The 13,528-nt window shown below is 47.2% G+C and overlaps 1 protein-coding gene across 1 annotated transcript in view; it reads left to right on the top strand.

Moving 5' to 3' along the window:
- The window catches only part of COL27A1 (collagen type XXVII alpha 1 chain), a 141,642-nt gene that overhangs the window by 82,316 nt on the left and 45,798 nt on the right, over positions 1–13,528 (top strand). The window contains exons 25-28 of the mRNA XM_041406960.1: positions 1,627–1,680; positions 4,432–4,485; positions 5,280–5,333; positions 8,875–8,928. Of these exons, the coding sequence (XP_041262894.1) occupies positions 1,627–1,680; positions 4,432–4,485; positions 5,280–5,333; positions 8,875–8,928 (216 nt within the window). The remainder of the gene's footprint in view (positions 1–1,626; positions 1,681–4,431; positions 4,486–5,279; positions 5,334–8,874; positions 8,929–13,528) is intronic.

A 13,528-nucleotide genomic window follows, 5' to 3' on the forward strand; every position in this document is an offset into this window, starting at 1 on the left:
GCCAGTGTTGGCCATGCCAGCAGGCTTCTGCACAAGCTGCCATAACAAGCAGCACATCTGTGACAGCAAGGGGGGTTTCAGGAGGGTGTTGGGGGCTCTTGGTGTGCTCAGATCCCTGCAAAGCACCAGCAGGCCAGCCTGAGAAGCATCACCAGTGCACCCGGCTTCAGGACCCAGAGAGGCTTTTTTGGGTGGATGCTGCCATGGACAGTGGGTCTGAAGATTGGCCTTCAGGCCTGAGCTTGGACAGGGCAAGGATCCCTTTTCTGCAGGGACTGCCCTAAGGAACCAGAAATTTCTTAAAGAGCATATTCCCAGGAGAGAGAGAAAGAGTTCTGTGGCTCTCCAAGAAACTGGAAAAGAACAAGAGATGTATTCTCTCTTCCTTTATTGTCTATTTTTGCCTGGCAATGCATTTCCCTGTTGCATCTCATTGCTTTGCCATTCTCTGCCATAACATTTGCTTTCTTCATAGCCTTGGGCTACTGGAAAAATTCAGAAACTGGATGCAGTTGTGTACCTGCACTTGTGTCTTATTGAAAGGACAGTTGATCCAGCAGCCTTCAGCAATGCCACCCAGTGGCAACCTTGCATAGGCAGATGTTGCAGAGTTTTCTGCTCTCCAGCTGATTCCTGCACTGAGCAATCTGTGCTGAGTCCAGCTCTGCTTCCCACGAGTGTCTGGTTCATGCAGCCTGGCCAGGATGACAGTCTTGTGCTCCAGGACTGCCTCAGCTTCTGACACAAAGGCCATTTCAAAGCAAAGACCACTTCAGAAAGGCTGGTGACACCCCTACAGGATAGTGGAGCTTTTCTGTTTGTAGCTGTCATCCCATGGCTAATTGGTGTTTCCACCATGGCACAGAGGAGACGAGTGCCTGCAGTGGCACAGGGGACAGTCCCTTGCATCTCCAGAGCCAGAAACCACTGGAGCTGGTAGGGAGGTTGCTTTATCTTAATTCTCAGGAATCTTTGCTTGAGATTGCATCTGTTTCCATCTTCCTAATTAAAAGCAGTTCTGTTTGCCTCTTCGTTATCCCGAACATTGTTAAACCCTGAGCTTAGACTGGAGGTTTGTTCCAAGATGGTTTCTGAGTGGTGTGCGAGATCCACTGCCCTGCTGGCCTCTCTGGCTGCAGGAACCTTTATTTCCTACTGGCATCCCACCAGCACGACACTGTCCAGGGCAAAATTAGTCTGCACAAAGGGCTGAGGCAGCTTGGATTAACCCAGAAGAAGTCCATCCAGTCCAGCTGCTAAAATGATGGTAAGTCTCTGTCTCTGCAACCCAGGAGCTCCTGGGGAAGCTGTTTTGGGAAAAGCTCACAGAACAAAGCCACACTATGGACTCGGCCTTCCTTCCTTCACTCATCCACTGTGCTATGTGTTGTGGTTCTTGCAGATCCTTGTGCTGCTGTTCCAGCTGGCCCCTAAAGCAGAACCAGCTGTGGAGTTAGACATTCCCATGGCCGGGAGCAACTCCATCCGCTCTGGTAGCCAGTAGGAATTACTGAGCATTATACGAGGGATGCTGTGCTATTGCAACCAGCAAGGTGGACCAAAGGAACTGTTTACTTTCTCAGCAAATAAAAACTGAAAATTAGTTGTGCTCTTCTCTTTCCTCAGGGTCTGATGGGTTTCATTGGTCCGGTGGGGGAGCCTGGAATAGCAGGAGAAAAGGTAGGATTGCTTGTAATGAAATTGTTGTAATTTTTGCAGGATAGGGAGGCTGGGGAGGGAGAAGGATTGTGGAGATTTAAGTTATGATGTGAGTGCAACACCCAGCTGGGAATGAAGCACGTCCAGGGTGTCTGAGCTAGACTAGGAGCAGGCCAAAATCATCCACTTCTCATTCAGGAATTAACATGCGCTGCCCTCCAGGGAGATGCTGTCAAATATTCTTTGAAAAATTAACTTTCCTCATTCATAATGTGCCGGGCGGTTTGTATTTAACAGTCAGCTCTGGTTTTTTATGGGAGTGAGGAATCCATCAGCCCTGTGTTGCTGGTCATGGGAGGAGTCCATGGGATTGAGGTTACACATTTCTGCAGAGGTGTCCTCTGGGTTGCCAGGAGGGTCACGCAGGACCAGGGCTGAGCATTGAACAGGAGGTCTCAGCAAATTCTCAGATGTACAAGAGTGCAGCCACCCATCTGAGTAAAGGCTGGTCCAAATATTTCGCTTTTTATCTGGTGAGGACCCTCCCATCTCTCTGCCCCTGGTTGCTCTGGGCACACTCAGGGCTGGTGCCCTCTTGTGTACACTACAGACACAAACCTCTTCCAGGGGAATAAAAAGGGCTTTATTTCACATAAAAATGTAAAAGGACGTTAATTTGTTTTCTATTAGAGTGTAAACTTTTATTCAGAGGCAGCTCCCAAAGACAAATCATCTGTGTCACTCATTGTACCTCACTCGCACGCTGCCGGTTTTCATTGGTGGTTTAATTATTCACAGTGCAGCCGTAAAGATAGTGAGGAGCATAAAACGATGCATTCCACACATCAGTGCTCTCTTTCTCACTTTTATTGCTTCAAGCCCTGTCCTCTGGGTAATGATGTAAAGACTCTGTGACAGTTATACTGTGTTTGCTGCAGATCCATTTTATTGTCTGTCCACAGCAGTCTTTCTATCCTGTGGGCCCCAGTGCGGCAGTAGCAGAATCAGTCTCAGTCCAAGCTGTCAAGGCTCACAAGAACTAAAAAGGGTGACATGATGTGGGCTGTGTTTTAGAGAAAGAAAACAGAGGAATAAAGAGTGATGTGTCCAGGGTGGTTACACAGAAAATTGGTGCCTGAGTGAGCTGTCTCATTTGCAGCTGCAGCCCTGAATTGAATGAAGAATAAGGTGCTTGCCATGCAGGAGACACAGGAAGATCTTTTCCTCCGTTCCATTAAGTTCACATTTGTCCCTGTGCCTTCCATGCCAAAGCCTTGACCACATGAAGTATCCTCAACTTCCAGATCAGCTCTGTAATGTGATGATGTTACATCAGTGTCAAGGCAAACCCAGGCTGTCCTTTGAAAATCTGCCCTTGGAGATCCTCAGCACAGCTGGGATTTCCATCAGGCTTCTCTACCAGGACAAATTTAGGGATGACAGAAATAGCTATCATCAAATCAAAACCTCAACCAGGCCTCCAGTTGGCATAGTATCCTACAGCTTACTATGCTCTTGTGAGCTAAATGAAGTGGGAAATATGCTTTCATTAGACATAGCTGAGTCAGCAATCTCCATCCTGAGAGCTGCAAAAGTTAAGACTGAAGCCAGTAGAATCCTAAGATTATCAAAGAGAACAATACAGTTAATATACACTTAATAAAATCCATCCATTCAGGGAGAAAAAAATCTGTACATTGGTTTACAAGGGCCAACTGGTGACAACACAAACTCTGGGGTTTGTTTTTAATAAGCTCCTTAGAGCTTATTAGAAAATATTTCCCCTTACACTTTTTGCTGTTGGAAGGTAGGTCAGATTTTGGGCGTAAACTAATTGGCAGCATTTGCTAAATCCTTCTTCCTCATCCTCCTGAGCTTACAAACCTAACACACCTAATTCCCAGTGCACCCCTGGGGCTGGAGGGAGACTACAGGCAGTTGTGTGGGAATTACGACCATCTCCCAAAGGAGCTGTTGACGTCCCACTTCTAAAGCCACACCTTCATGTCACCTCACATCAGGTTGTGGTGGTGCTGTGGGGGCTTGGCCCTCTTGTCTCCTACCTTTGGGTCAAGGACGTGTTCATGGGAAGTGAGATGGTCTGCATGAGGGGATAAGAAAGACTTTTGCGATGAATAAGTGATGTTTTGGTACATTAAGTTTTTTAACTGCTTGTTTTAGAAGGGATCCTATCTTTAGAGTGGGCTGGGGAGTCATCCAGCTCCGATCCCCTCATAAATCAGACTCCCAGGTCATTGTTGCTGGCACTGTGGTCTCAGTAACAGCCACGGGACAGGGAGTTCCCCCAAAACACCCACAGTCTCCTCTGAAAGCACCAGGCAGCATCTCTGGTTTTTTCCAGCTGGATTCCCTGCTCTCAGCAGGGCCTTGTGACAACAGACTTCAAATCCATGGCTCTGAAAATGCCAGCACATGTAGGGATTGTGATACTGCAGAACAGGCATGTCATGCCTTGGGTGGGAAGGGCTGGAGATTTCCTTGGGTTCAGCCCTAGCACTGTTTGGAATTGAAGGTCATGTGCCTGTTTCCTTCATACCTTGGTGCTTTTGATGGCAAGAGTAAAGTCCCCTCTCTTGGGATGTGGAGGATTAGTTAATTCCTGCAATTCTTCCATTACTCTGATGAGATGGATGGAAAGAGAGTAATGCTGGAATCATTTCTTGTAGAAAGCTGATGGCATAGACATGAATTTGTGGATTTTTTTAGTTGTTTCATTGCTCTAGATCACTCTTCCCTATGTCTCTGTCCCAGGGTGACCGTGGCCCAGTGGGACCCCCAGGCCCTCCAGGAGTCAAGGGGTCGATGGTAAGGAGTAAGTCTGCATTCTCTCACTCTTGCTGCCACCTCTGTCTGTCCTAGCCAAGGGTGCAGCTTCTCCTGTCCTTTAGTTTCATGACAGCAGCTGCAATTTCTTCCCGTGTCTGTGGGGATGGGAATGGGCATTTGAGTGGATATTGAGGTGTAGCCTCTCCCCAGCAGCTGAGCCCAGCAGTTTTGCCTTCACTGGGGTTTGAGGTGTGTTCTGTGGCTCCATCAGCTGAGGCCTGCTGTGTCGAGTGGAGACACCCAGGATCTGAAGGACTGCCTGTTCCCAGCCATCCTGGCTCCTGAACAGTACCCACCAACAAGGATCTGTCCAAACTGACCAGGGCAACTGGAAATGCTTGGGAGCACAGTCACTGTGCCTTGCTGTGCTCTGCCTTTCAGGGAACTACGTTTAGGAATTTAACAGTGGGGTCCTCAGCTGGATCTTGTCTTGCTCTGACACTTGTTTCCTGTCTACTGCAGTACAAGACACAAAGACATATTTTCATATTAATTCAGCCCATTCTTTTCTGGGCTGTTCAGAAAATCTTGCTGCTGATATCGCTGGCCGGGCTGGAGCTGGGCTAGTGACAGCCTGGCCATTTCCTTCTGCCCCTGAGCAATTTTACCCTGACAAATATCAGATCTGCCTGACCTTGCAAGCAGCCAAAAATGCAATTTTCCTGTCTTCCCACTGGGAGGAAGAAGGTCTGTGCAGATTGTGGACATTCACAGCAGGTCTGTGCAGATTGTGGACATTCACAGCAGGCATGTTCTTCTTCCTTCCCTTTTAGGGACACCCTGGGATGCCAGGAGGAGTGGGTTTTCCTGGGATCCCTGGACCAACAGTAAGTAAAGGCTATCATCATCTTGTAACACCAAAAGCTGGGCATGCATGGGCTAAGTCAAGCAACAGTATTCCAATTTATTTGAGTTTGATACAAACCAGAGATATGGGGAGAGGGATGGGACATGGGTGGGAGCAACACGGAAAGAGACACAAAAAAGCACAGTATTGTAAATCAAAGGCAACTCTGATGCTGGTGAGGGAGAGAGAATGATGCAACTGATTCTGTCTTATCAGAAGGCTAATTAATTACTTTATTATACTATACTATATACATTTCATCTAAACTGAATCTGCCAAGCACTCACTCTGCACAGAACTGCACTCATCTCCTGACTCTCCCGTGACTGTCAGCAGACAGTTCCACACATACACCACTCTTGGCCCTAATAGGCCAAGGGAACAAAACATCTTCACTTTGGATAAACAATCTCTATACTGCATTCTACTTTGGCACAACACAGGCACAGCAAGTGATAATAATTGAGTTTTCCCTTTCTCTGAGGTTCAGAGAATGTGAATCTCAGAAATCCTTGGGAAGAATTGTGCCTTGCTTTTCTCTATGAAGAGAAATGTGGCAACAGCACAGTGCTTAATTCAAAATTTTGTATTCCTGAGGAGGGTTGCAAAAGTCACAATCCAGCCTCAATCTTTTGGCAGGACACAAGCTCCCTAGTTCAAGGTGTTCTGGGCTGGGAATGGTTGGCACTGTGGTGATATGTGATACAGTGATGTATCACAGTGATTTATCATGGTCATTTATCACAGTGACCATGGCATGCAGCGTGACCATCCTGCGTGGTCAAAGCCCCTGCTGGCATGAGAGGAGCAGCAGAGCAGCTCCCCCAGACAGACCCTCCATCTGGACAGGCTCGTCTGGCACACTGCAGCTGTGGCTGGAGCATGCAATCACCATGGAGGCAGATTTTAGCCTGGCTCCAGTTTCCCACAGATGTTCTTTAGATGTAGTTTGGGCTCTCCCAGCAGCACAAGTGCTGCTGGAGCCAACAAAAAGGCTGCCCTGGGTGGGTGCAGGGAATGGATTTTGCTCAGTGTGTGAATTCCCACAGTGCTGGTAACTGGGAGGAAGATCACAGCAGTGAAATGCCCGGGAAGTGCCAAAGGTGTGGCCTCCAAATCAGGGTCAGCTGTGCCACTGCCAGGAGCTCAAGGATGCTCTGGGTGCATGGCTGCAGACAGCTGGGCACACACTGTGCAGTAACAAGTGAGTGGAGGTGAGGAAAAGAGAAAATCTGAGCTCAAGCAGCACCTCAGGGTGGCCCGTCTCTGTCTGGAGCGCAGCAGTGACACCAGCCAGATCCTTACAATAAAAGCAACACGATGCCACCTGCAGCCCCCAACACTGAGCTGCTCTGTGGCTCCTCATGGAAGCACTTGCTGATGACAGAACCCTACAGGCCGCTGCATGTCAGTAGATGTCTCATTTTTAACAAATTCCCATCGTGTTAGCTGCCACATGACTTGGGGACAGCTGGAGCACTGGGCTCCTCCTGCTCCAGGCCTGTGAGCACCCATGGCCAAGGCAGTTTCTGTGTTGTGGCAGAGAGCTCCAGTCCTGAGCACCATCCCATGCACCACTAAATGTACCTTCAAGTGAAGCCAAATTTTGTCTGTCTTCACTGGGGCATAACAGTAGAAAGAGCTGAGGCATCAGATCCAGGTGGAGGTGCCAAAACCTCTCAGCAAAGCTCTGGGAGCTGAGACCGTCCCCAGGTCCTTCTGCTTCCTTCAGTTCCCTCTTCTCCTGCAGGCAAATAATAAGTTCGTCCAAGCAAAATGTTTGCTCCACAACTGCATTTTAAAAAGTCATAATTCAATAAGCCAAACTTCCCCGCAGAGCCAGTAAATCAAATAATCTCCTAATATCAAATCCCTACTCATTAAGTCCAGCTGTTTTTCCACCAAACATTCCTCATTTGCCTTTCAAGCCAGACCTGAGGCATGCAGTTGTTGTTTGTCCTAAACTGTTAAAATCTTTGAATGAGCCTTAGCAGTGATGGCTGATTAATTCAACAAGGGATGACTGGAAATGGGGAGCAAAGTCAATGGTAGGAAACTTTGCCCTTGGTTTTAGCTTCCTGAGGCTTGGCAATTCCTTTTTCCTCTTCTCACTCACTTCTTACTCTTCTTCATCTTTTCTGTTTATATACAGTTTTGGAAATAATATGTATATATAGGAATATTTAAGGTCACTTATCTTCTCCTAAAGAGTTCACTGGAATTCTAGCAGGGTATCTAGCTATTCCCTCAACATTTTCCATTACAATGAACGTTTCTGTCCTTGTACTTTCATAAGCTGTTTGGGATAGGCTGAGACTTCCAGAGGAGATTCCAAATACCAGCTAAGGATTTCATTTCAGTACATGGTTATCATAAAAATCTCTGTAAAACAGGCATCTGACACATCCACTGCCTGTGCCAGTCACCACTGTCCTCACTACCAAAACTGAGATGTACTGTGACCACAAATACAGTTACAGTCAACTGACTTTTCCATTCTGAGTGAGAACAGCTCAGCATTTGTATCCTGAACTTACATGCCATGCACAAAAGCAAAATCTTCATAAATGGCAGTTATAGGAGCAGTAGGAAGATCACAGTCCAATTCTCTTCTGATCTGTGGTGGAATTTGCAGGGCTGACCAGTTGGTAAATGCTATTAACATGTAAACAGCCAAATTTGATGTGGAATGTTTGAGAGAGCAAGGAGTGAATGTGTCATTTTGAGGTTTTCTTTTCTGACAGCAGAAAGGCACTGACTTTAATTATCAGGTTAAAAAGCTGTGATACAGAATTAAGTCCTATTAAATAAATATATCCTTTATTTTTTTACTCTGATAAATATTCTAGCAGGGGAAAAATAACTGGCTTTCTGCATTTTCTGTATGCACATTAATGAATCATATGTGTGCCAATCCAGATTAAAAGAAAACCTGAAATCCTTCTTTTGTTGTGAGAACAGGATCATCCACAACACCAACAGTCCACATTAAATTAGTATCTATCTGCCAGTATCAATATTTATGCAGCATTAACAGGGCAACAGTTACTTAAAGATAAAGTCAGTATTTGGCTGAAAAGATCAAACTTGGATACCCAAAATGAGGTGTCTGATTTTGTATTTGGACATCTAAAAACCAGATCCTGGTCATTATTATTTTTGAACAGATGCTGAGAAACAGCTGCTTTTAATAGATTCAGAGAGGATTCTGGATGTTCAACTTCTCTTCACATCACACCACTGACACAGATAACAGCCTGCAGGTCATTAAGCATACAAACCTTAGCCAGGATCTTTGGCCTAAATGTTCACAATCCAAAGACAATCCGTGACTTTAAAAAAAAAAAAAAAAAAAAAAGGCATTTATAGACAAGTGAAAATAGTGATGTTTTTAGCAAGTGTTTAATGAACCAATCTGCTGGTCATGGGTCTGCATCTGAGTCCCCTGCAGATCACATAGGAATGCAGGGTCCTACCAAGGCTGCTGCCTTCCTCATTTTGTGTCCTTTTTCCCCTTGCAGGGTCCAGCAGGAGCCCGGGGTGCGCCAGGGATCCGAGGGGTGAAAGGCCGCAGGGTAAGCACTGTCCACGAGCTTTCATCCCTCTCCTTTTCCAGACACTGGAAAAATAACCTGCTGGTTTGGTTTGGGGGTGTGAAATGAGCAGAAGTTGGGCAGCACCTCTGCAGACACACTTCTGCAGCACATAAAGGTCCTTGGAACAAATCTTACCAGGGGAGTGGATGCAAAGGGTGTGTAAGGGCAGGGGGGTGCCCAGAGCAGAGGTTATCATGGAAGTGGTCCAGTCTGTCTTTTCCAACTATCTACCACGTCAAAACACAGTTTATGGATGCTTCTGGTGAGGATGATGAAGATTTAGTTGCATGAAATTGTGGGAAAGGGTGCAGGTAGAAAACCAGAACAGGTGCCTTTGTTGTTGTGGGAGAAAAAGTAGCTGAGATACGAAGTGTTGTGATATAACCAGAGGCAGATGAAGGAGGAAGTGTTATGTTATGACACAGAATTAAGAGACAAGGCTGACAGAAATAGAGCTGGGCTGCTCTACCCATATGTTCCCCTCCAGTCCCACAGGACTGACACCTCCCAGCAGGGCTCCACAGGCATGTGAGAAGGTGTGCTTTGCACTGTCAGTAGATCAAATTAAAAGCACATCCTCTGCCTTTCTAAGGACTTTTCCAGCCCTGATTTGATGTGTACCTTACAGTACCACCCTGTGAGCACAGGTGACTCCTCACCCTGCCTGGCAAGAGCAGTCCCCAGCCTCGTGCTGGGTGCCACTGCCTGGCACCACTGACAGAGCTGTGAGCTCACGTTTCCCTCAAAAAAGAGCTCCCAAACACTCAGAGTCAGTCCTTGTGTGGCTCTCCCCGCCCTGTTTGGGTGACAGCCGACAGGACAATGATCTCTAGACCTGCCAAAGCTGCTTGTTTTCCTGCCTGTGACATCCAGCCCCCGTCCCACTGAGCTCTTCAATCTTTCTTCTCCAAGGGGATATTTATTGCAGGAGCATCCTTGTTTTGGATTGTTTTTCCTTGTCCAGCTGCTTTACAAAGTATTAATAGCGAGCACACATGAGTTCTGCTGAAGGCCCCAACAACAACATATTTTGCATTTCTCCCTCCAAGGATCTGTTTCTGTGTTTCATTTCAAAGGAGTAAACTATACATTTTACCTACTCCCACTCTCTGCTTCTCCTGCAACTTCTGCTTGGGGGATTCAGGACAGCCAACAATTTTGTGTTTCCCTATGCCAGAGTGAATGTTTTCTTCAAATAGCTGGGACCAGCAAAAGAAAATGGAATAACCAACTAGGAATCTTTGTAACCAGGGAGTTATGTACCCTGGAACTGCTCTAAACTTTAAAATCACATCTAGAAGGATGCCAGTAACATCCAAGCTGGGCAGATATTTATCAGGGCTCATCTTTAACTTGTGACTGGGAAGAAGCTCCCGCTGCTCTGTGCTCCTTGGTGGGAAGGCCCATGGATTTCCCTCCCCAGGTCCACTTGCAGAGGGGCCCCTGGGGAGTGTGGTTCCTCCATGCTGCCCAGCAGGGACTAACTGGGCTGCCTGGGACATCCATGATCATGCTGGATGAGAAACTGGAGGTGTTCCTTCATGGCAGGCTCTGAATGGATGGTGGAAAATATCCCAAGGTGAAACTGCAGCCCAGAGTTGAACAGGAAACACCTTCTGATGGATCCAGGCTGTGAATGTGAGGGCTCTTGGAGAGGTGGGTCCTCTCAGGGGATCAGGTGCTTTTGCCAGTGCCTTTAATGTTTGCAGTGACAAGAAAAAGGAGTCCTGGAACTGCCTCCTCCCGGCTGCTAGCCAGAGATCCATCCCCATCCCTGCCCCTGAGCTTCTCCTTTCAGCAGGCATGCACAGCAGCTGCAGTGTCTGGCTCTTGGTTATCCAAGATTCCCTCTCATAAACCTGCTTCAGCCCCTTACATCCATGCTGGCCTCCAGTCCTCAGCCCACAAGGACAGCTGGATTCAGCTCCCAAGACAGGAGGTTGCCTGGGACATCAGGGATTTGCCTTTGGCTGTAGGTGGATCCAGAGAGAGGGTGTCAAACCCTCCAGAGAAATCCTGTGGAACATCAGCTGCCACCAGCCCTGTCCATCCTCAGAATGACATATCATATAGCAGAGACCTTCAGCTGCATGGCCTGGCTTTACATTTCCTCTCCAGACGTTCAGTGCAGCAGGTCCTGTGCTGCTCACTCTCTCTGGACATGCCTCCACAGAGGGAACCAGACTTCAAAGTGCATCCCAGCCCTGCAAAGCAGGAATGCAGCAGTGGCTGTACCCTGACAGGCTGCAGTGCCTGCAGAAAGTCACCTCAGGATGTGCAGAGCATTGAGGCAGAAAGGAGGCAGTGCCTGGGGAAAAGGGAGCATTAAGGAATTGGTCTTGCCCTAAGGACACCAGTATTGGAGAGGGGTAAAACTCTGCCTAAAGCTCTACCAGCAAGGAGCCTCTGGATCTGCTGCTGGTGCTCCTCTTCTCAGCTCCCACTGCTGGGCTGTGCTGTGGTGGAGATCTGGTGTTGTTTGAGCACTGCAGTGATTTCATCCATGCAGAATTTGTGAGGCAGAGAGATACACTTTCTGAGATCCCAGCAGGAAGGACAAACTTGGGCTTTGCTGTGAAATTCTACAGATTTCAGTGGATATGATGTAGGGGAGTCAATATTGTAAGAACCAGCAGATCTCCTGCCTGGAGGATTTCTGGCTCAAATCTCTCTCATTCACATTTTCCTTCTCTTCATACTCTCAGAAGATATTCCATGCACACAGCATCCTATATTTGCTTACTTGCTCCTGTGATTCCAGCTCTTGCTTTACTCAGGATGGGGAAATGATCCCCCAACTGTAATTTCAGCCATTACCCTCTGTCTGTCCCAGCTTACAGAAGGGATGTAATTCAATTCAGAGTGGAAACATGAATGCAGCCCCTGCCAGATGTTTGTGGATTCCATGAGCTCTGTTTGTGGATGCTTCATTAAAGTTATTCTGCTTTTGAAGGAAACGTAAATAGCAAATATGGTTTTGATTGTAAAGAACAATGGAGACTTTTTGGGGTCTGCGTATATGTTGTGATAGCTTTTATAGTGTCAAGATATGTATATTCTAAAAAGAAAAGCTTTTAAAAAATTGTAGCCTTCTTTTTAGTCCTGACAGAGCATTGTTCCTTCACAAGTCTTTGTTTATTCCACCAAACTGATACTGAACAATCTTCCTCAAATGTTATTTCCTTTCTAGTCTTCCCTAAGGAGAAGAAACTTGGACATGCGAGCCCAGGCTCATTTCCCTTCATCTGTACTCAGTGTAGCACTTGGATATGTGCTTAACATCCAGCTAGTGACAGCTATGTACATGCTTAAACCTAATTATTTAACCAAATCAAGGTTTAAATCTGGAGGCAGTTGGTCCAGCAAGCCCCTCACCCTATGTCACTTAAATCCTAAAGCACATTTCTGCTCCTCACAGCAGGAAAATGTGTGGTCTCCTAAGGGTAATGTCACCAAAAAGACTGGGATTCTCTATGAAAGGCTGAATATCAACCAGAGCCATGATTTTGTAACTCACATGGTAAAGCTGCACCTGAAATCCTGCTGTAAAGTGTCTTACCTTGCCCTACTCTCCTGGCCAAGGTGCCTGTCAATATTTCTAGAATTCTATCCTCTCACTGCTGGGTTCTGGCTCAGGTGATACAGGGCAGCTTTTGAAATCTCAAAGCACATTTCTCTTTTCCACTGTGCCATTCATTCATCCAGCTCCTGCACCAGCTGCTGCCCAGGTGAAGCCTGTAAATCCAAGGAAAGGGGAGCACATCTGCACTCCAGGCCCTTTGCTGCTCCATGCCAGAGGGAAGGAATTGCTGCCTCTGCCACTTGGACCCAATGATCTCCAGCATCACCGACTGCAGGAATTTATAAATGCCAGGGATTTGTAAAGTGATGTTATCTAAGCAAACCTGAAAATATTTGCCTTTCCAAGCCCAGCTGAGTTGTTGTTCATGGAGAAGTGGAGGGTATTGTTCTGCTTCCAAGGATCTTTCTAGTTGACTGAGAAAGCCTTAGAAGTGTTTGAGGAAAAGCTCTTTCCAGATCCATGGCCAGGGATGTCTCCCTTTGGCTTCACTCAAGGCATCTGCTTTTTTGTTTGGCCAGGCTGTGATAGCAAAATATCAATATTTGGATAACTGGGTAAGGAAGGAGCTTTGGTTTTCTGGGAAGGAGCTACTGACTGCTGCTTCATGCTGCTGTTGAGAGGCTGGTCACTGTCTGTCTGAGCTCTGAGTAGGTGTTTAACAGCAGGAAGTGCAGCACTGCTCTGCAGACACACCTTGTTGAGTACACAGTTCTGCAGGAGCATTGTCTGCTTTAGCAGCAGGATTCATCACAATAGCCTCACCTGGACTGGCAAAGCCTGGAGCTGGGTTCCCCTGCCTTTGTGAGCTGTCACCTCCAGCCACTGTGGGAGCCCTTGTTTAGCCTGGAGTTTCTGAGCACTGCTCGGTGTGGCTGAGCACAGGGAAATGCTGTCCTGGCCTGCACTGAGGGTCCAGGGGGAGCCCAGGGCTGTGCTCAGCCCTGGTTGCAAGGCCAATCTGCCAGATCTGCAGGGGGAAGGCAACTTGAGGTCCTC

This window comes from Onychostruthus taczanowskii, unplaced genomic scaffold (genome assembly GCF_017590055.1).
Source record: "Onychostruthus taczanowskii isolate IOZ18803 unplaced genomic scaffold, ASM1759005v1 scaffold25, whole genome shotgun sequence".
Lineage (NCBI taxonomy): Eukaryota > Metazoa > Chordata > Aves > Passeriformes > Passeridae > Onychostruthus > Onychostruthus taczanowskii.